Source organism: Schistocerca nitens, chromosome 4 (genome assembly GCF_023898315.1).
Source record: "Schistocerca nitens isolate TAMUIC-IGC-003100 chromosome 4, iqSchNite1.1, whole genome shotgun sequence".
NCBI lineage: Eukaryota > Metazoa > Arthropoda > Insecta > Orthoptera > Acrididae > Schistocerca > Schistocerca nitens.
Window position 1 is genome coordinate 471423010 of NC_064617.1, and position 22913 is coordinate 471445922.

Below are 22913 nucleotides of genomic sequence, written 5' to 3' on the forward strand. Positions count from 1 at the left end.
ATTAAGGAGACCTTTGGAGAAAAGAGAACCACTTGTATGAATATCAAGAGCTCAGATGCAAACCCAGTTCCAAGCAAAGAAGGGAAAGCAGAAAGGTGGAAGGAGTATATAGAGTGTCTATACAAGGGCGATGTACTTGAGGACAATATTATAGAAATGGAAGAGAATGTACATGAAGATGAAATGGAAGATACGATACTGCATGAAGAGATTGACAGAGCACTGAAAGACCTAAGCCAAAACAAGGCCCCGGGAGTAGACAACATTCCATTAGAACTACTGATGGCCTTGGGAGAGCTAGTCCTGACAAAACTCTACCACCTGGTGAGCAAGATGTATGAGACAGGCGAAGTACCCTCAGACTTCAAGAAGAAGATAACAATTCCAATACCAAAGAAAGCAGGTGTTGACAGATGTGAAATTACCGAACTATCAGTTTAATAAAGTCACAGCTGCAAAATACTAACGTGAATACTTTACAGACAAATGGAAAAACTGGTAGAAGCCGACCTCCGGGAAGATCAGTTTGGATTCCGTAGAAATATTGGAACACGTGATGCAATACTGACCTTACGACTTAGCTTAGAAGAAAGATTAAGGAAAGACAAACCTACGTTTCTAGCATTTGTAGACTTAGACTCAAATGGCTCTGAGCACTATGGGACTCAACTGCTGAGGTCATTAGTCCCCTAGAACTTAGAATTAGTTAAACGTAACTAACCTAAGGACACACAAACATCCATGCCCGAGGCAGGATTCGAACCTGCGACCATAGCGGTCTTGCGGTTCCAGACTGCAGCGCCTTTAACCGCACGGCCACTTCGGCCGGCTGTAGACTTAGAGAAAGCTTTTGACAATGTTGACTGGAATACTCACTTTCAAATTCTAAAGGTGGCAGGGGTAAAATACAGGGAGCGAAAGACTATTTACAATTTGTACAGAAACCAGATGGCAGTTATAAGAGTCGAGGGGCATGAAAGGGAAGTAGTGGTTGGGAAGGGAGTAAGACAGGGTTGCAGCCTCTCCCCAATGTTATTCAATCTGTATATTGAGCAAGCAGTAAAGGAAACAAAAGAAAAATTCGGAGTAGGTATTAAAATCCATGGAGAAGAAATAAAAACTTTGAGGTTCGCCGATGACATTGTAATTCTGTCAGAGACAGCAAAAGTCTTGGAAGAACAGTTGTACAGAATGGACAGTGTATTGAAAGGAGGATATAAGATGAACATCAACAAAAGCAAAACGAGAATAATTGAATGTAGTCGAATTAAGTCCGGTGATGCAGAGGGAATTAGATTAGGAAATGAGACACTTAAATTAGTAAAGGAGTTTTGCTATTTAGGGAGCAAAATAACTGATGATGGTCAAAGTAGAGAAGATATAAAATGTAGACTGGCAATGGCAAGGCAAGTGTTTCTGAAGAAGAGAAATTTGTTAACATCGAGTATAGATTTAAGTGTCAGGAAGTCGTTTCTGAAAGTATTTGTATGGAGTGTAGACATGTATGGAAGTGAAACATGGACGATAAATAGTTTGGACAGGAAGAGAATAGAAGCTTTCGAAATGTGGTACTACAGAAGAATACCGAAGATTAGATGGGTAGATGACATAACTAATGAGGAGGTATTGAATAGAATTGGGGAGAAGAGGAGTTTGTGGCACAACTTGACCAGAAGAAGGGATCGGTTGGTAGGACATGTTCTGAGGCATCAAGGGATCACAAATTTAGCGTTAGAGGGCAGTGTGGAGGGTAAAAATTGTAGAGGGAGACCAAGAGATGAATACACTAAACAGATTCAGAAGGATGTAGGTTGCAGTAGGTATTGGGAGATGAAGAAACTTGTACAGGATAGGATAGAATGGAGAGCTGCATCAAACCAGTCTCAGGACTGAAGACCACAACAACAACAACAGGACTGATGGAAAGTGTACAAGCTATGGAGGTACTTACGATGCTCTTTGCAATTGTAAGAGACCTGGGCATTGGTATTGTTCATTATGGGACGAGTTGATCTTCCATCTTCATGAAGTTTCATTTCAGCCCATAAGAAGGTAGCCCGTTGGTTCATTGTTCAAAATGTCCTTTTTTTCCTCATCAGAAAAAGGACACCAGACAATCAAGTTTTTTAGATATCGAAAACAAATATGAAAAAAGGTGCACATAACAAACACGAACGTGTGCACTACATCTCATACATTCAACTGCATACGAACAAGTGCATATCACAAATATGAAGCGAAAAAGAGCGAGAGTAGAATATGATTGATGACTAGCAAGTGGGAATTGTCAGACGAATCATGTTTGATAGTATAAAATTACTCGAAATAACAGATAATGATCGACTGAACTTTAATGCTCTTTCACGTGTCTTACACAACTGATGGTAATTAACATTTCACTGTCAAATCTGTTAGCTTTTCAGTTGTGACCGAGCTGAGTCTTCGTTTGAAAATATTTTGTTGTACGTTGTTACCAAAATATAGACCGCTCCCTAGTATTTTCCTAATGTGCTTCTATAATTGCCTGAGTTTTTTCAGCTCGAAAATTTCGACGACATTGTGATACAAAATAAGAACAGCAGAGTAGGTAACATAGTTGTGATGTACAACAACATGGAAATTGTGAATCCGCCTTGATGCAAAACACTTTTCGTTATTTGTTTACTTATTTACTCCCCAAACTAGTTCCAGCGACAAATATCGCCTTCATCGGTGCGTTCTTTAAATGTAAAACATGCAGAAAATAGCATAGTTAATAAAACACTGTAACATATTATTAAATTTGCACTGTTTGTTTTTAAATATTGTTTTCTGAAGATACTAGTACACACCAAAACTGGATCCACAACACCACCGCAATCCCAACTGTATAAGGCTGACGTACGTAAGTTCACATTTTAGTATTTGTTTACCAACAGCCGCTCACACATTTGCAGATGACGTGAGGTATGTCGAGAAATACAGCAACAGAAAAAGTACTGGAAATATGCCGCAAACAGCGACAACAATTCTTAAAACCATATTGTATTGTGCAGTAAATAAAGTAGTAATAAAATATCCACAAAAAAAATAGTTAAAACACAAACAGTGCACATGTAATAATGTGTTAAGTGTTTTATTAACCTTTCTATTTTTTGCATGTTTTAGATTTAAAGAACCCACTGATGATGGCGATATTTGTCGCTGAAACTAGTTTGGGGAATAAATAAGTAAATAAATAACAAAAAGTGTTTTGCATCAAGATGGATTCACAATTCCCGTATTACTGTTTTTCTATGCAAGCACGGACCAAATGGAAGACTTACAAGATAAAGTTATTAGTTGTTATGTGGCTTTACGTATGACTTACGAGAGCCTTGATCATTAGTGTTGAACTAACAGTTCTTGAAGATGTTAGCTGATTTTTACTTCCTACAGTGTATGATAAATGTGAGTTTTATTACTTTTTTTTTGTTTCACTGCAACAGTTCAGCAACGATTTGCGTTTTTTGGAGCCGACTGATGCGCTCGTGAGGCGAGTGACGGAAATGACAGAGCTGCCCGTCTTCTACTATGAGTTTGATTACCGTGGAAAGAATGTAAACGTCACTCAATGGGGTAAGTTCTGAGAACGGAGCGCAAACAATTTGATGAGTACAAAACTCAGTATTCTAATATATATTTAAAAAATCGTGTTACCTTTTTCTAACTTCTGACGGTTTAAACTTAAGACCACGTGTTGGTGTTTTGCATACGTTTTGTCCATATAGCAGTCATACCAAAGTACAAATGAACCACACAACGGAATAAAGGGAACCAGCATGATTGTCAGTATGCGAATAAATAAGAGCACCACACAAAAAATTAGTCACTCCGGTGCCACGCAGAGATGAATCGTTGCGCCTTTACAGGTGGCGCAGCTTTCGTGTCACATGCTCAACCGCGTATGCACTGTCTCTACGTGAGCACAGGGCAGTAGCGATCAGTGGGACATTTATGTTTCATGATGCAATAATTTACCAACAGCCGTATGTATTGTAGAAATTTATTTTATGAACTTCCATGTGCTACCAGTTTCGGCATTACATTGATGCCATCTTCAGGTCCCACACGTCATAGTCGTAAAATCGATATATACGGTAGGAGCCATATAACTGGATCCGTGAATCAAATCGTTATGCAACAGCTCTTGGTGGCCAGGCGACACAGACTCTGTGTCGCCTGGCCACCTAGAGATGAAGTACATGCCAGCCGTTGTCCCACGGTCCATAATGGATCAACGAAGATTTATGTTTCAAGTGAACTATGTACGTAAATATGGACAAATTAAAGACGTGACAGTGACAAAAACGGGCAACTGTGTTTGGTTGCGCCCGTGGCCATATGGTGTGTGAGGTTGCTGGATTTTTTTGAGTTAGGCGGCGGACTGTCCAGCATATCCACAAACAGTGGTTTAGCTCACGTGACCACGAAACACGACATCAGAATTGTGAGAGTATAAAAATCCTGACTGAGAGGGACTGGAGACGCGTTTCGCGGCCTGTGAATCAAAATCGCTTCAAAAACCAATAGGAATGCTGTAGGCAGTGAATGAAGGTCTATCCCAACCTGTTAGTGAAATTTTAGCGACAGAACATTGGGATGGGAATGCATGTAATGACCATTTGAAGTCGGTCATCTCACAAGAGGCCATGGATACCCTTGTTTTCAAGACGACACAACGACGTTCATAGGGCTGGAAGAGAATGTAACCAGTTTTCTGAACACTTCCTCACCCTATTACATCTCGAATGGTCTGCAAATTCACCTGATCTGTCCGTGGGACATTTCTGAACAGAGGGTGAAACGCCGCCATCATCATCATCATCATCATCATCCCAGTCTGGGAGAGCTGCTTAATGAAATCCTCAGCTTGTGGCTTGACCTGAATTGAACGTACCTATACAGTCTTCTGGACTCAGTTCCTAATCGAATCCAGGCGATTATCAAATTCAAGGGCGCAATTACCCGGTATTAGATGATGCTTGTATTGCTTACTTTTTTGTCAGGTGAGCTTAACAGTCATGAAATACAAAGCAATAGAGAGACTATGGTGCTAAGCCCGCCAACAAAGGACTTGTTTCTCCACCAGCGGAGGAGTACTGCATTGCCACCTCCCACTTGAGATCTGCCTGTCCCCTTCCCTTCCCCCCCCCCTCCCCCCCCCCTTCCGGGGATAGTTCTCCACAGACAAAGAATTTTCTGCGACTCTGCGACTCTCCCTCCTTCCTGAACCGAGCGAAAACAGACAAAGGATTTTCCCCCACCCTCTTAACTGCTCTGGTGCAGACAATGATGTACTCATTCCCGTCCAAGACGCCCAGGTGTTAGAAGGTTCTATGTTTAACTTTTTGTTTAAAACAATGACAAGCGATTACACCGGTACTGCCGCCGCTGCTCCATGATTCGAGTAAAAATTCGCGTGTAAGAAATTGTGAGATTGCTGGGGAGCCGGCCGAAGTGGCCGTGCGGTTAAAGGCGCTGCAGTCTGGAACCGCAAGACCGCTACGGTCGCAGGTTCGAATCCTGCCTCGGGCATGGATGTTTGTGATGTCCTTAGGTTAGTTAGGTTTAACTAGTTCTAAGTTCTAGGGGACTAATGACCTCAGCAGTTGAGTCCCATAGTGCTCAGAGCCATTTGAACCATTTGATTGCTGGGGAATTCGGTCGCGGGCGCAAGTCTTTTTAGTTGACGCCACCTCGGCGACGTGCTTGTCATTATGATGAGGACTACACACACATCTTGTCTCGAAAGGAGAAAATCATTGCCCTGGACGGGAATCGAAACCGGTGCCTCGAGGTCAAAAGACAGCAACGTTAACCACAAGACCACGAGGTGCTGACGTCAGGTCGTTGATAACGAATTAGAAGTTAAAATTACCTTACTGAAGTGTTTTATTTGATATTTTACATTTTTCAATCGAAATCATAGTCTCATACGTCGCTTGTATCGATATTGCATTCAGAAGTGTCGCTATCGGTTGTTCACTGGAAAACGGTTCAAAAAGCTGATCCTTTACCTCAGAAAGCATCTAATCTTATCTTTTTCAATTGTCATTTTCTGAACTCTTGAGATGACGGGCTCGCAGATGTCAGAAGCCGATGGAATAAGACCTGTATCGTTTACTCCCGGGAATATTTGCGTGTAAAATCTCTGTAACGCCGGTTATCCTTATTCAGAGCTTCCTGAGCATTTTCAGATAGCGGACCAATCAGCAACGGAGCAGCTTCGATTATGGTATAACCGTGCGTCAAAACTATGTGGGCTGATGTCGGCATCGGGCGCTATTGCAGAATATTGTGAATCCGGTGTGTTGGCACCTGACTTTCGAGAAATACTTAGTTTTTGCAGATTTCTTGATATACATGTTTTAGTTCTAGAGTTCTCTGTACAAAATTGGAATAGTTCTGCGGCATTTCTAGAAAACAATATTACTATGCGAAATTTTGATCTTGTAAAAAAAAAATGTTTGGCCTTTTGCGAAAAAAAATTATGGTCACAGTTCCGAATATCCCCCCCCCCCCCCCAAGAATTCTGCAGAAAACCCTAATGGCACTGTTTTTTTGTACATAACATTTTATAAGATAATTGCAATAACAAGGGACCCATTTTTACATTGTGGCCATGTATTTAGCCTGTTGGTTTTAAACTATGCATACAGCTTTTCTGTTGCTGGATACACAATGTCCAATACACCAGATTTAGATACACAGCAATGTGCCCTAGAGTCTATCGTCTCCTCCGAGAAGTCCAATGTCCAATGTTTGGTTGCTTTACATCGATTTTTTGAGTAAATGCTGATTTATTTGTATTCCCCACTTGTAGCCAGGTTTTTTTAGAGCTGATCGTTTTTATAGTCTTCCTTCATCGCAATTGTTTTTTTTTTTGCCAAATACTTCAGTTTACGTCTTTTTGACTTTCATTCACAGTTTTATTTTATTTTTTTGTGCATAATTTGTCATGTAAGATAAATTTGGTATGTTTTCAGCCCTAAAGCTCGATTCTAGTTATTCTTTTTTACTGTGCCCTTTTCTACTAAATGACACCAGCTGATACAATCTATGATGCCTGCTGCTTTATTTTAATAAGCTCCAATACAGTCAGTTTGGTTTTGCGTCAACAGCTGCTACTAGTCTACACTCATAATGCTAATTCGTAACAAATGTAAATACTTTTTGCTTCTGCTCCACTTAACCACGCTAGTGAATTGAGACAGTCGATTTCAGATATCTACAATACCTTATATATTTCATGTTCCCGAAAAGTACATAACGTAGGCGTTACATACATACAAACATGTATATAAGCATAAACTTACGAGAAGTGTAAATAACCAGAATAATGGTACATAGGAAGACATTAGTACTCTGGTTTCATTTTTCGGCGGGACAAATCTAGCGTTGTGTGCATCTTGTGACACAAAGGGGGAGGAAAGGCGACCACATCGAAACCTGCGTGTTGGGCCACGAAATGTCATGATGTCACTGTGATCATGTTTGCCATGGACTATGTAACTCCTCATCTTTTAGTGCAAGATTTGACCACTACTCCAAGAGCAAGGTTAATCCGTTTACAGTACAGGCTGATTCGTTTTGATTAAAAGCACTGCTTTGCAGAAAATGTGCGTGATGCCAAATTCCTGTGGCTGTAATTGAGATTATACTGCCTGGGGTCAATGGCTGCTGCTAGCCACCCCTTCTGTAGCAAACGTGAGCTCGTATGCTGACGGACAGCCGATGGAACTTCACACTATGAATCGGACAGTGTTCAAAATGTTGTTTGTTCCGCCAGGTGATGTTTCCTGCTGAATAGGTGGTCTAGCTGCAAGCTTTTGCAGCGTCGACGATTTTTAGCTCATTGGATGACTTTTATGGACATATGTTTCCATCCTTAATTTGTTACTCAAGACATCCAGCGTCCGTCGGGATTTGTCGGTATTGTTTCGTTACACTCTGTATATCAGTTGCGATGCGAGTAGATGGAATTGTGGGTGCTACTGGTGCCGATCATCACTTTAGAGAAACTATTGAAGCCGAACTTCCGCACTGTATGGTTTCATACTTTAACATTTCAGTGTTTGTACCACGCAAAAAGCACAGTGTTCTATTGCACGTCACACTCAGCATCAATTCTTCCCATGTTTCTCCAGCATTTAATGTCAATGAACGGTAGCTTTGTATCGAAACGAAACAAGTACAACTTGAGCAAAGCATTCATTGCCTTTCAGACTCGAAACCTTGCCAGGTATTCTCCGTTGGGAATCGTAGTAGCTTTACAAAACAGTTCATTCTGCCAGACATTGATGTAAATATAATAGTATGAAAGCTTAATCATCTGTACTGTTCTTGCATTTGACGTGCTGCTTGTGATAAATCTTTTTTTTATATGTGATTTCTGTAGAATACATAAACAAATAGCATTGTGTTCTCCAGACGAGTAATTGTCCACCGATTTGTCTACAGAAGTTCTCGAACCTGTTATTTTGTGGCTCAGGTAAACCTGGCAGCACAGACTGAATCGTGATAAGAATATCACGAGATAATAATTAAAAATGTACTATCCTTAGTTAATTAATATATAAATCCTTCACTGCATCACAAAGTATTTGTAAAACGGGCGCGTCAGGAAACTTGTGTGAAGAAACTATAGAACAATAATTTTGTATTTTTCAGTACAACCGAACAGTAAGTATTCTACGATTGGATAATAAACTGGCTTGATGATACACTAGAGGAATTATTTCACAGCCTGAAGAAAAATCCCTTAGTAATTGTTTGTACCACAAATTCAGTTGTGTAAGTAAAGTTATATTAATACTGATTTCATGGGCAAGACTTTTTCCGTGCCATAGCTATGTATCGCGTTTTTTGTACTGGTAGGGATTCCTATCGCATGTGACAGTTATTTCGAGGGCTCGCATATCGAGTTTTGTAACAATCGATATTGGCGTTAAGCCCCCTGGAAACTGTTTATCCAACAGGAAGTGATAATTTTAATGGATCGTTCTTGATGTGTGCAGGATGTGCTGCGACAGTAAAAGGTTCTCTTGCAATATTTAACAACCAGTCGTATCTTCCCCCTTAGCGGACAACGCTAAAAGGAAAATACGATAAGGTTTGACAGAAAGTACCAAACAAAAACTAAAAACCAAAGCAACTCGGTTTTCTATTTTTGTATGTTATTCATGTAAATAGTAATCACTAATATCATTCAGAAAGAAGTAAATTATCCAGTAACTAAGAAATGTGAAATTAATGTAAATCATTACAAGTAGAGAAGTTTTTTCTGTTTGCGCTTGTTCACATTGTGTTCAGTTCGGTACTGTAACAATATGTTTATCCAGCGATTAAGTTTGCAAAAAGTTAGTGCGTGTGGTGGTAAATTTTTGTTTAAGATGTTTTGAGTATTTTTGTCATATCTGAATTGAATTTCAATCATGGCGACAAGAATTATGATTCTATTATTATCCACTGTCATGTTATTCCAGGTGTAAAACATTCTGGTGAGCAGCCCTTCCTCTTCCTCAGGAAGGACACTGTGTACAACTTCGATCCCGACTCAGAGGAAGAGAGAGTGCGCAGGAATATTTTGCGATACTGGACCAACTTCGCTAAGTATGGGTACGTTGAACATTTACTTGCTTTAGTATGTATTTTGGAGTGAGCAAATACAATACAAATGTCCAATAAATAAACCATTTTGTCTCAGAAAATTGAACATTCAGTTGCGCTAAACGAGTCATCTTTTTGTTTGTATTAGCAGAAATCACCAACGATTTCACTGTAAGGAAAAAAAACCGTCGCCCCGCGAAGGAATTATCCTAATGGGACGGAAATCGGTAGATATGATGAACATGTGCACAAATATAGGATGATTTCACAAATTGAGCAAGTCAGAAACATGTTGGTCCGCCTCTGGCCCTTATGCCAGCAGTTATTTGGCTTCGCATTGATTGGTAGACTTTTTGGATGCCCTCCTGAGAGCTACTGCGCTAAATCCTGTCCAATTCGCGCGTTAGGTCGTCAAAAACACGAGTTGGTTTTAGGGTCGTGCCATTAATGCCCCACATGTTCTTAACCGGGGAGAGACTCGTGTCTCTAGACACGTCTCTTCTGGTCATCTGGGCTCAGTTCGGAGCGGGACTCATCACTAAAGACAATTCTACTTCAGTAAATGAGATTACAGCCCGAAGACGTATCTTCAGACGCAGTGGAGAGTGGCGGGGTAGTAAACTGACTGTCGCCCGCCATACGGCGTGACAACCAGGAGTGATGGTCTGCGACGCTATTTCGTTTCATAACAGGTCATCTTTGGATGTCACCGCGGCACTCACGAGTCAGGAGCTCGTACTGTTAGCCAATCAACAGATTGTAATAATACTTAGAAAATGTATTTTAGTACAAACATACACTTTTTAAGGGAACAATGCCTGTTGACATTAACAAACTAGAAGTAGAGTAAATTAGAATGTCAGTGCTGTTTGGTTCAGGATTATAGTGTGAGTTGTTTACAAGATAGTGTATTTTGAAAGGTTCCAACACCAGCACTGTTCCAACACCGGCACTTGCTCTCTAACTGTGGTGGTACACACTATACACACTAAAGAACAACACAAAAGCATACACCAGTTGTGTGGATTCTGACTGGTAACAGGACAGCTTACAAGACTGGTATCAAACGACAGCTGCACACTTGTTAGCATTTCAACGGATATGTCTAAGTATACGTAGATTCATACCATCGGGTGTATTTAGTATGTCCTTGTAGACAGTGTCTTCCAGCATTCCCCACAGTAAAAAGTCTACAGACGTCAAATTCAGGGAACTGGCTGGCCAAGGTACTGGTCCTCTGCAGGCGCGGTGGCCGAGCGGTTCTAGGCGCTTCAGTCCGGAACCGCGCGACTGCTACGGTCGTAGTTTCGAATCCTGTCTCGGGCATGGATGTGTGTGATGTCCTTAGGTTAGTTAGGTTTAAGTAGTTCTAAAGTCTAGGGGGCTGATGACCTCAGATGTTAAGTCCCATAGTGCTCAGAGCCATTTGAACTGGTCCTCTGATGTGAATGGGGTGCAACCCATGTCGAAGGAGAATCCGTAGGTCACTTGCCTGACTCATACCACATCCTCAGATATTCCGCGGGAACTAACTGCAACTGTAGCAAGAAGAATAATTTCACCCTATTCTGTCGTCAATCGTTTCCTTCTGTTACGTTGTCTAGGTGTTACACTTCCATCTCCACGTAACAGGTTGCAGGGGTTGATAAATAACTGCCGAGATGATTGACGTCTATTGGGATATCTTGCTGCATATAACGTACTAGAACACTCTCCACACACTATGACCATACGTTTTCTGCACTGGTAAATCCCATCGTCCTCTCAAGAGCAACTGCTTGGACTCTCACACACTAGCTGACTAGCAAGTCGCAATGCACTCAAGGGACACACAAGCACACTGTAAGTAAACGTAACATCGTACCTAGCAACGAAGCGAGTTAAAATGCACAAATGAGGTCGGTGATGAAATTTTTCAAAATAAGATATCTCGTAAAAGATTCTCACTAGAATTCTGCAACGAACGACAGTAACATTCTAATTTAGTCTAGTTTTAGTTTGCTAGTGTCAATAGGCACTGTTCCGTTAAAAAAACACACTTTCTAAGTATTATTACAAAATGGTTCAAATGGCTCTGAGCACTATGGGACTTAACACGTCATCAGTCCCCTAGAACGTAGAACTACTTAAACCTAACTAACCTAAGGACATCACACACATCCATGCCCGAGGCAGGATTCGAATCTGCGACCGTAGAGGTCACGCGGTTCCAGCCTGTAGCGCCTAGAACCGCTCGGCCACCCCGGCCGGCTAAGTATTATGACAATCTGTTTATTGGCTACCAATACGAGCCACTGACTACCAATCCTTTTTGTGAAACTGCACATCAATAGCACTTTCCATTTCCGAAATATTCGAGTTTTAGATAATTCACTCTGTAGACAAAAAACCATCACCCAACAAACTAGTACAATTATATATCTCAACAGCTCCGAAAATGACGAGGAGATTGAAAGAATGTAAGTGAGTTAAAAGACATTATTATCCTCTCCTGTATCAACCTTTTCATCTCAGAGTAGCACCTACAAACCACATCCTCAATTATTTACTGGATACATTCCACCTTTGTCTTCCTCTGCAGTTTTTATCCTCTGCTGTTCCCTCTAGTACCACGGAAGTTGTTGCCCGATGTCTTAGGAGATGTCCTATCGTCCAGTCGCTTCATCTTGTCAGTGTTTCCCACATATTCCTTTCTTCGCCGATTCTGCGGAGAAACTCATCACTTCTTATCTTATCAGTCCACCTAATTTCCAAAATTCGTCTATAAAACCACATCTCAAATGATGTTGTTCTCTTTCTTTCCAGTAGTCCCACAGTCCATACCTCCCTGCCATACAATGCTGTGCTCCAAACGTACATTCGCAGAAATTTGTTCCTCAAATTAAGACAGATGTTTGACACTACTAGACTTCTCTTGGCCAGGAATGCCCTTCTAGCCAATCCTACTCTGCTGTTTGTGTTCTCCGTGCTCCGTCGGCCGTAGGTATAAGCATCAGAATTAATTAGCTTAATCTACTTCTTTATCACTAATATTGATGTTAAGTTTCTCGCTGTTGCCATCTGTGCTACTTTCCATTACTTTCTTCTTTCTTCGATGTACTCTCAGTCCATATTCTGTACTCAATAGACCACTCTTTCCATTCAACAGATCGCTTACTTCTTGTTCACTTTCACTCAGGATAGCAATATCAGCGAATCTTGTCATTGATATTCTTTCGCCTTGGATTAATCCCACTTTTCAGTCTTTCTTTTATTTCCGTCATTGCTTCGTCGACGTACAGATTGAATAGCAGAAGCAAAAGACTTCATCCATGTCTAACACGCTTTTTAATCTGTGCACTTCGTTCTCCGTCTTCCTCTCTCACTGTTCTTTCTTGGTTCTTGTACATATTGTATATTACCAGTCTTCCCCTATAGCTTACCCACATTCTTTTCAGAACTTCGAACATACTGCACCACTTTGCACTGTCGAACGCTTTTTCCAAATCGACAAATCTTATGAACGTGCCTTGATTTTTCTTCAGCCTTGGTTTTATTATCAACCACAATTTCAGAACTGAACCTCTTGTGCCTTTATCTTTCCTTAAGCTAACAGATCCTCAATCTTGTGTTCCATTCTTCTGTGCATTGTTCTTGTCAGAAACTTGGATGCATGAGCTGTTAGTCCAATTGTGCGATAATTCTCGCACTTATCAGTTCTTACAGTCTTGGGAATTGTGAAGATGATGTTTTCCCAAAAGTCTGATGGTATATTGCCAGTCTCATACATTATACACAACAATGTGAACAGTCATTTCGTTGCCCCTTTACCCAGTGATTTTAGAAATTCCGATGGAATATTATCAATCTCTTGTGCCTCATTTAAGTCCTCCAAAACTCTTCTAAACTCTGAATTAACACTAGATCCACTATTTCACCCCTAGCGACTCCTGTTTCTTCTTCTATAACGTCATCAGATAAGCCCTCCCCCTCATAGAGACCCTCAATGTACTCTTTCCACCTATCCGCTTTCTCCTCTGCATTTAACAGTGGAATTCCTTTTGCCCTATTAATGTTACCGTCCTTGCTTTTAATTTCGCCGATGGTTGTTTTGACTTTTCTAAGTACTGAGTCAGTCCCACCGACAATCATTTTTCGATTTCTTCACGGTCTTTCATATACCCATATCACCTTAGCTTCCCTAAACTTCCTATTTATTTCATTCCTAAGTGGCTTGTATTTCTGTTTTGCTGAATTTCCCTGAACATTTTTGTACTTCCTTGTTTCGTTGACAACTGAAGTATTTCCTCTGTTACCCGTGGTTTCTTCTCAGTTTCTTTCCTTGTACCCACGTTTTTCTCTGCAACATCTGAAGTGGCCCTTTTTAGAGATACCTATTCCTCTTCAACTGAACTGCCTACTTATGTACTCATTATCGCGGTATGTATAGCCTCAGGGAACTTCAAAGGTATCTCATCAATCCTTAGTACTTTCGTACCCCACTTCTTTGCGCACTGATTCCTCCTGACTAAACTTCAGCCTCATTTCAACATCACCGCTGCGGTCGCAGGATCGAATCCTGCCTCGGGCATGGATGGGTGTGATGTCCTTAGGTTAGTTGGGTTTAATTAGTTCTAAGTTCTAGGGCATTGATGACCTTAGAAGTTAAGTCCCATAGTGCTCAGAGCCATTTGAACCATTTTTGAGTCCGTATATGCTCCTGGGCACACGTTGCAATCCAATATCTGACTGCGGAATATCTGCTTGAGGCCGGCGTAATCTGACTGAAATCCTCCTGTATCCCCCGGCCTTTTCCAAGTGTATCTCCTCCTCTTGTGATTCTTGCACAGAGGATTCGCTATTAACATCTGAAATTAGTCTTTCTCCTCTCGTATTCCTACTACCAAACCCATATTCTCCCGTAATCCTTTCTTCTACACCTTTCTCTACAACTGCTTTCAAATCCCCCATGACAATTTTCCTCTCTCTCTCTTTACGTACTGAATTGCCCGTTCAATATCCTCATATACTTTCTCTACCTCTTCATATTGTGCCTGCGACATCGGCATGTATACCTGAACTACGGTTGTGGGCGTTGGTTTGCGGTCGATTCTGATGAGAACAATCATATCACTGAACTGTTCACGGGAACTCACTCTCTGTAATACTTTCCTATTCGTAAAGAATCCTGCTCCCGTTATAACATTTTCTGCTGCTGTTGATATTACCCTCTACTCGTCTGATCAGAAATCCTTGTTTTCTTTCCATTTCATTTCAATGACCCTCACTATATCTAGACAGACCCTTAGCATTTTCCTTTTATGAACTTCTAGCTAGCCTACCACGTTCAAACTTCTGAAATGCCATATGCCGACTCGTAGAACGTTATCCTTTCGTAGATTATTCATTCTGTTTCTCATGGTCACCTCCGCCTCGGCACCCCCTCTCGGACATCCGAATAGGGGGCTAGTCCGGAGTCTTTTTCCAATGGAAAATCATCATGATACTTTTTCAATTACAGGGCACATATCTTGTGGATACACGTTAGGTATCTTTGATGCAGTGGTTTCCATTGCCTTCTGCATCCTCATGCCGTTGATCATTGCTGATTCTTCCACTTTTTAGAGGCAATTTCCCCACCCGAAGTGCAACCAAGTGCAAGAGAGTGTCCTGATACAATGTCCGCTCCTTCGCCCTCTTCGACAAGACCGTTGGCAGAATAAGGGTGACTTCTTACACCGGTAGTCTTTGGCCGCCATTATCAACGATTTTTATTCAAAATTTAAGTAGTGGCGAGGTTCGAACCCGGGGCCGAGAACGTTTTGATTACTAATGGAAGACGCTACCTCTTGACTACCGGAATAAGAATCGTAAGGTAGATTGTATACGTTGAAGAGACGTGCAGACATTGGACGGTTTCATAATGATTATATACTAACAAGAAAGAGATTTCGGTACCAAAAGACATTTCCAGGAGCAGATGTGGACTCTGGTCACAGTTTATTGATTATTAATTGTAGAATAAAACTGAAGAATTTGCAAAAATGTAGGAAATTAAGGAGACGGTGTAACGTTCCTGGTGGTAATAGGAAAAATGCAAAGTGGATTAATTAACCCCTCCAACTTTCGTAATGTTAGCAGTCACACGGCAAACTCAAATTTTAACCCTCATATGCTTCATTCTGGGTTCCTGATTATATCACTTCCCACCCAAAAGATGTGCCAGTATCCAACAAGATGAATTTCAGCAAGTAATACCAGCGCTCATTTTCCGTAGCACTCCTGAATGCAACTCGCTTACATCTTGTCTTGTAGACGTCATCCAAATTAGTTTCTTCTCCGCAGGCCGCACGCTTCAGTGTGAATGCAGGAAACAGTGCATTACAAACTGGCAAATCGGAAAGAATTCAGTGCCACTAAATAATTAAAAATTACGGAATTTAGGAGGCCACTTGTTTTTTATTTCTATTTGTATGACAATGATATAAAGAAAAAATTTCTGAGAGCCATTCTGCTGTCAATACTTGTTTTTGGATACGTTTTGTTTGTAGAACACTCTAAAAGTCACAAAAAATGCTTCACACGATCTCACAGTTCACACGATATCACACAAATGTTCTTCGAAGCAGCTTTTAACGATTCAATTAGTTTTTACTAGAAATCGCATTCGAGACATTAAAGTACGAGGTGCCTGCCCGGAAACCGAACATAGATTCCTGGTGAGCTATCTTAACTAGTGGACGCATGCTGCCTTAGGTCAGTTGTTACATCTGTGACTATCAAGTCTCAACATCAACTTGAATTTCTGTTTCTTTTTACGTGAAGTTTGAAAGTTACTGCTATCAGTGCAAGTAGCGTCACAAGAACAGTTGGAGGTGCATATTAATATTGAAAATGCTGATAGTGATGCCCTTCTGAACAAAGCCTTCCAGGCGAGTCCCTGTTGTCTGTAAGGTTCCAGCACCGGTCTCAAGCTCTTTGACCATCTGTTGCGTGACGTGAAGTGTACGCTTCTACCTTACAGTAAATCTTCCCACGCTGAATGAAAAAAATGTAGCAGTAAAAAGATAATGAAATGTAGGAGAAGATGTAGCATAAACGCCACAATTGGACCTGGATAAATTATAAGAACAAGAGATTGTTGAGAGTTTCAAAGAGAGCATTAGGCAACGACTGACTGAAACAGGAGAGTGGTATACAGTAGAAGACTTGTGACAAACTTTAAGAGATGAAATAGTAAAGGCAGCAGAGGTTCAAGTAGATAAACAGACAAGGCCCATTAGAAACCCTTGGATATCACAGGAGATATTAAGTTTAACTGATAAAAGGAGAAAATATAAAACTTCAAATGAAGCAGGTGTGAAATTGACTGAAAGGGCCAAATGGCTAAGCAGGAGTGCCTAGAGGAGCAACGCGGGACTACAGAAGCATGCATAAATAGTGAAGAGACAGATACTGCCTATGGGAAGATTAAAGAGGCCTTGGAGGAAAGAGAAACAGCTATGTGAATATCGAGAGCTAAGATGGGAACTTGTACCAGGGAAAGGTAATGCGTGAACATTGATAAAACCGATGAAGTGCAGCGAAGGATTTCTGACTGGAAATGGAGGAAAAAATGTCCTATTAACATGTAAATGGACAATGTGCCTGTGACAAAAAAAAAATCGTCCCGGAACACAGTCTCAATAGATGTTCAAAGCGGCCTCCATGGAATGCAGTACATACGGCTGCACATAATCTTATTTCGGCTTACACCATGTTGGCGTGCCACTTGTCTGGAGCTTGTACTAGGGCTCGCCTCAATGTCCTGTAGAATCTGGTCCTCCAAATCCGTCACCTTCCTGCAGAATCATCTGTCTGTAAAGGACCCGTGATCACACAAACGCTCAAAAAGGGCTGGAAATGTTGTTTGGTGTGGTTTGTGTCTGTGAGGGTACTTGTTTTGGTGCTACCTCTCGACCGTTTCCATCTCGGCTTGTTGCCGACGTGAAAACCGGACCATACTGCTGCTTTCGGTACGCTTCGTCAATCACACAGCATGTAACTTACAAGGAACGCATGACATGAAGTCAGACGAACTCATTCATTAACGTCATCTACAACGACAACGATGCACTTCCGGCCATATGGTCATAGGACCTTATTTCTTTGATTTCAACTCAGGAATCCGCCCCTGCAGTTTGTCGAAATGAACTTGAAGGCAATATTATGCGAAGGTAATAGATGAATATGAGATGGGAGGTACGATACTGTGAGAATAATATGACAGAGAAGTAAAAGATCTAAGCTGAAACAAGACCCCTGGTCAGACGTAATTTGCTCAGAACTGATATCGTTTGGAGAGCCAGCCATGGCAAAACTATTCCACCTGGTGAGCAAGGTGACAGATGCTGACGGGTGTGAATATTACCGAAATATCAGCTTAATAATTCATGGTTGCAAAATACTAACACCAATAATTTACAGAAGAATGGAGAAGAGCCAACCTCGGGGAAGATCCGTTTGGCAGCAGAGGTTCCAATAGATAAATAGACAATGCTGTAACATACGAGGGAGTGCAGACTTTATGACTTAACTTAGAAGAAACGTTAAAGGAAGGCAAAACTGTGTTCATAGCTTTTATGGAAAACTTTTGACAATGTTGAATGGAATACACTCTTTGAAATTCAGAAGATAGAAGGGATAAAATGCGGCAACTAAAAGAAACCAGATGCCAATTATAAGAGTCGAAGGGCATGAAAGGGAAGAGGTGATTGAAAGAGAGAGAGAGACAGAGCTGTAGTCTATGCCCAATGTTATTCAGACCGTACATAGAACAATCAGTAAAGGAAGCAAAAGAAAAATGTGAAGGAGGAGTTAAAGTTCAAATAGAATAAGTAAGAACTCAGATGTTTGCTAGTGACATTGTAATTTTGTCAAACAGTAAAGGATTTAGAAGTGCAGTTGCGTGCAATAGACAGTATCTTGGAAGGAAGATATAAGATGAACATTAACAAAAGCAAAACAACGGTATTTGAATGTAGTTGAATTAAATCAGGCGGTGCTGCGGAAACTAAACTAGGAAATGGGACAATGAAAGTATGAGGTGATTTTTGCTGTTTGGGCGGCAAAATAACTGATAATGATCAAAGTAGAGAGTATGTCAAATGTAGATTGGCAATGGCAAGAAACGTGTTTCTGAAGAAGAGAAATTTGTTAACCTCGATATAAATTGCAGTTTTCGAAGATATTTGTAATGTATTCTTGTATGGAAGTAAAACATGGAGGAAAAGTAGATCAGACAAAAAGAGAATAGAAGCTTTGGAAATGATGTGATGCTACAGAAGAATGCTGAAGATTAACTGGGTAGTTCTCACTACTAATGAGGAGGTATTGAATAGAATTGGGGCAATAATGTGTAGCATAATTTGACGAAAAGAAGAGACTGTTTAATATGACTCATTCTGAGACATCAGGAAATCTTCAGTTTAATATTGAAGGGAAATGGTGGGGAGGGGGGGGGGGAATTGCAGAGGGATATCAAGAGAGCAAGTAAGCAGGTTCAGTAGTTATCTGGAGACAAAAAGGCTTGCTCAAGATACAGTAGCGTTGAGAACTGCGTCAAACCAGTCTTCGCATTTAAGACCACAACAACAACAGCAACAACAAGGAACTTCTGAGATTATCTGTTGTGAAACCAACGTAAATCTGTCTCTTCAATTGGCACTGAGAATGCTACGCAACCAGTTGTCAAACGTGTGACATTTTTACCACAAAAAATATCATACATTTGACAACCGTTTGCGCAATATTCTTACAAGAAAACTCCCCATCACATCCGTCTCCGATTCAGTGGTAAGATGGGCCTCTAGATAACCTGTGATAGCCTGTCAAAAACTGAACACAGATCACGCATGAAAACAGGAAGAAGGTGTGCTGAAGTGTGAAAAAATACAAAACAGAAACAGTGAAAGGTCCAAGTTTAGAAATTTAGGAATATTGAGCGGAAATGAACTGCCCAGAGTCGTGATTAAGTGGTCACCGTGTTGGACTATGAAGCGGACAAGCTGTGTTCAGAATTCCCTCGCGCCTTTTATTTTATTTTTTCACAACATTATGAACTGTTCGTCCGTCATGGAAATGTTTGTTCCCTTTTTGTAGTCTTGGTTGTCGTCATGCTATACACTGGTTATAGAATATGAGTCATGTGGTAATAATACGTTACCGTAGGAAGTAAACGTGATAAATAGTGAGAACAGGCGAGAAACCACATAGACGTCTCACAGGAATGAAAACAACAAATAAACAGGAGTGAACTATGTTACAACAAAGGAATTCAACAGTCAAAGCTTCCAAAACCAAACGCAACTTCAAAACGTTAAAAACGTATGTTCTGACAGAGTATAAAGAAACTGTGTGATTGTAAAACTGTTGCATTCATTTGTTGCTTATGTGACAAACTATTATGTTTTCATCATTTCTTGGAAGTGATTACATTTACATTCATACAAACACCTATATCGGGCAGGGAGTCATACCTCACTCACTTACCACGGGTACAAATTAGGTACGACGTTAAGAGACTCCTAATATATGACATACCTACTGTCACTAATGCCGTGTGTGACACACCAGACGTGTTTTCCAACGGAGGATTCGCTTGACTTGTCGCGTTGTCATCAAATGTTTGCGGCTCCTGTTCGAAAGCCACATCCTTTCGGCTGCTAATAGAGTGCTTGTGCAGAATGAACTTTCATTTTAAGTCGCTTCCTTACACCTCACCGTTGCAGGCGGACGTTACACCACGACACAGACACAAATTTCAACACTTATATAAGAGGGCCCAGTGGATATCCCGTCTGAATCTGAACACAGATCAAGCATAAAAACAGAAAGAAGGTGTGATGAACTATGAAAAAAATGCAAAATATAAACATTGAACGTTGCAAGGATAAGAAGTGCAACAATATAGAGCAGCCCGGAAGAGCGACCGCATCGTGGTAGAATGGTCACGGTGTTATATTGTCAAGCGGGCGAGCCGTGTTCAAACTTCATTCGTGCCAATATATATATATATATATATATATATATATATATATATCCTTGCACCGTTCATTGTTTATATTTTGCATTTTTGCATAATATATATATTGGCACGAATGAAGTTTGACCATTCTACTACGATGCGGTCGCTCTGCCGGGCTGCTCTATGTGCCCTATGTTGCTGCACTTCTTATCCTTGGACCGTTCAATGCTTTATATTTTGTATTTTTTCATAGTTCATTACACCTTCTTCCTGGTTTCATGCTTGATCTCTGTTCAGTTTTTTTAAGGGCTATCCACTGGGCCCTCTTACCAGTAAATCTGAGCGGGATGCGTTGGGAGTTTCCCCTGTCACCACCGAACCTTCTGAGGGATATTTCAGTGAGTGCACGTATAATACCTGAAATATTTGACTGCCTGAAAGTAAAGTGCGAGTGTTACGTTTATCATTTTAGGGAGAACGATGGGAATTAAGTACTCAGATAACGTATATTGGAAACAAGTGCATTTAAAATCTTTATTAGAGGAGAGTACAGGTTGGTGGCACTTGTGTTACGATACCCAGAAGTAATTCCCTGAAGTCTACAGACAGGGGCTATGATAGGAATACATAACACATAGTACTAAGAACTCTGAGTGTAGCAGACGTCAGAGATGAAAAGACGCAAGTAATTAACAGTAATTTAGTGTCAACAGATAAAATTGAAATGAAATTTTTACTAGTAATTTTTTTTAGATCATATATTTTTCCCTGAGACATTTAAGTCTCTTGTTTATCTACGATAACGACTGAATCAGAAGAAATGAATTAAAATTTGTAACATTCAATATCCTCTTCGATCTAGACCGAGTCAACATCAGCTTTGTCTTTTGTTTTCAGTAATCCGACCCCAGAGGCAGACCCTGTGGTGTGGGAGCCGTACGACAACACAAACCGCAGCTACTTGCTGATGCAGACCAACTTCACACTTGCCTATGATAAGGACGCAGAGAGGATGGAGTTCTGGAGCAAGAATCTTGCGCTACTCCCCTACGCAGACGATCTCTTAGATAATACGAATGTATCGTTTTATGGCGATATGTAGTGGTAACATTCACTGGAGTTCCCAACCGCGTCAATTGATTTGTGAGAGGAGTTCGTAAAATGCAGGAGTACATCTCGGTTCATAACACCACCGGAACGCCAGTAGACTAACCATGAAATTGTCTATGGATCCCATTTATCATCCACATGATGAAAACTGATCGTTACGAAGAACTTCCAAAAGTCAATCACTGTAATTATTAAGAGAATTAAGAAATACATTTATTTCGAAAAGTAATATAGAATCTAAGTTAAATGTCTAAGTACTACCTGCTTTCCTATAGTGTACTATAGAGGTGGAGGCTGGGTGTGGACTAGTGGTTCTTTGGTGGGGGTGGAGAGTGGTTGCAGAATATGAATACAGCAAGCGGCAGCAAATAATTTATTGGCTTTTAAGTTGGACAAGAGCAGACACAGCGCCCACAGGAGGCGAGCGGCAGTAAACCTCTGCCTGAGACTGACTGGTAACCGTACGTCGGAGTCAGCGCTTTCCATCTCTGTGGCTCGGCAACGTCCTCGGTAGCAGCACATTGAACTGTGTAAGTGCTGTGTCAGGCGGCGGCGCCTCTGCTCTCGTAATTGCAGTCAGGAGGAGCTGTCCTGTGGCGGCCCAGAGTCAGCTTTGGATCGGTGGCTGTCAGGCCGCAGTGGCTCAAAATTGAGGGAATGTTAAATCGACCTCTGGTCCGTTCATTGTTTAGGCTTTGAGGATGGTGTCGGATAAAAATCCGTTCAGAAATTGTGCAGCTGATGCCATTAATCAACATCACTTGCCCTCGTAGTTCTAAACACATTGTGCTACCAGTGTGCCCGTGGCCATAACTGGTATGGATGATGACTGCGGGACACGCTTCAGGAAACAGCCAATTTGACATTTTTGCTTGCAATTACCTGCCTGGGACACTCAAATGCTGGTTTCTGTGTACTGAACAGGTTTACCTCGGACGAGCCTGGTGCTGTACATGATAGTTTTTTGGGACAGACGGTAACTCACTTGGCTCGGCTTTGCAGCAACTCCAGAGTGGGGAGCAGTGTTTGGAACTTTTTGTCTGGTATCTCTTATCTCGTGTAATGAATCTCCTCAGGGCTCCCTGTGCCACCAGGTAGGAATGAATTAGGAAACGTTCGAACCGACAATCCATACAGGTGAGTGATATCCGCACTCGAAAATCTACAAACTGCTGCACCACGTAGCATA

General features: G+C 41.1%; 1 protein-coding gene across 1 annotated transcript in view; it reads left to right on the plus strand.

Moving 5' to 3' along the window:
• LOC126251969 (cholinesterase-like) overlaps window positions 1-21943 on the plus strand; it is a 108929-nt gene extending 86986 nt beyond the window's left edge. The window contains exons 8-10 of the mRNA XM_049952734.1: window positions 3468-3597; window positions 9507-9639; window positions 21512-21943. Of these exons, the coding sequence (XP_049808691.1) occupies window positions 3468-3597; window positions 9507-9639; window positions 21512-21716 (468 nt within the window). The 3' untranslated portion in view covers window positions 21717-21943. The remainder of the gene's footprint in view (window positions 1-3467; window positions 3598-9506; window positions 9640-21511) is intronic.
• Window positions 21944-22913: the final 970 nt, after the last annotated feature.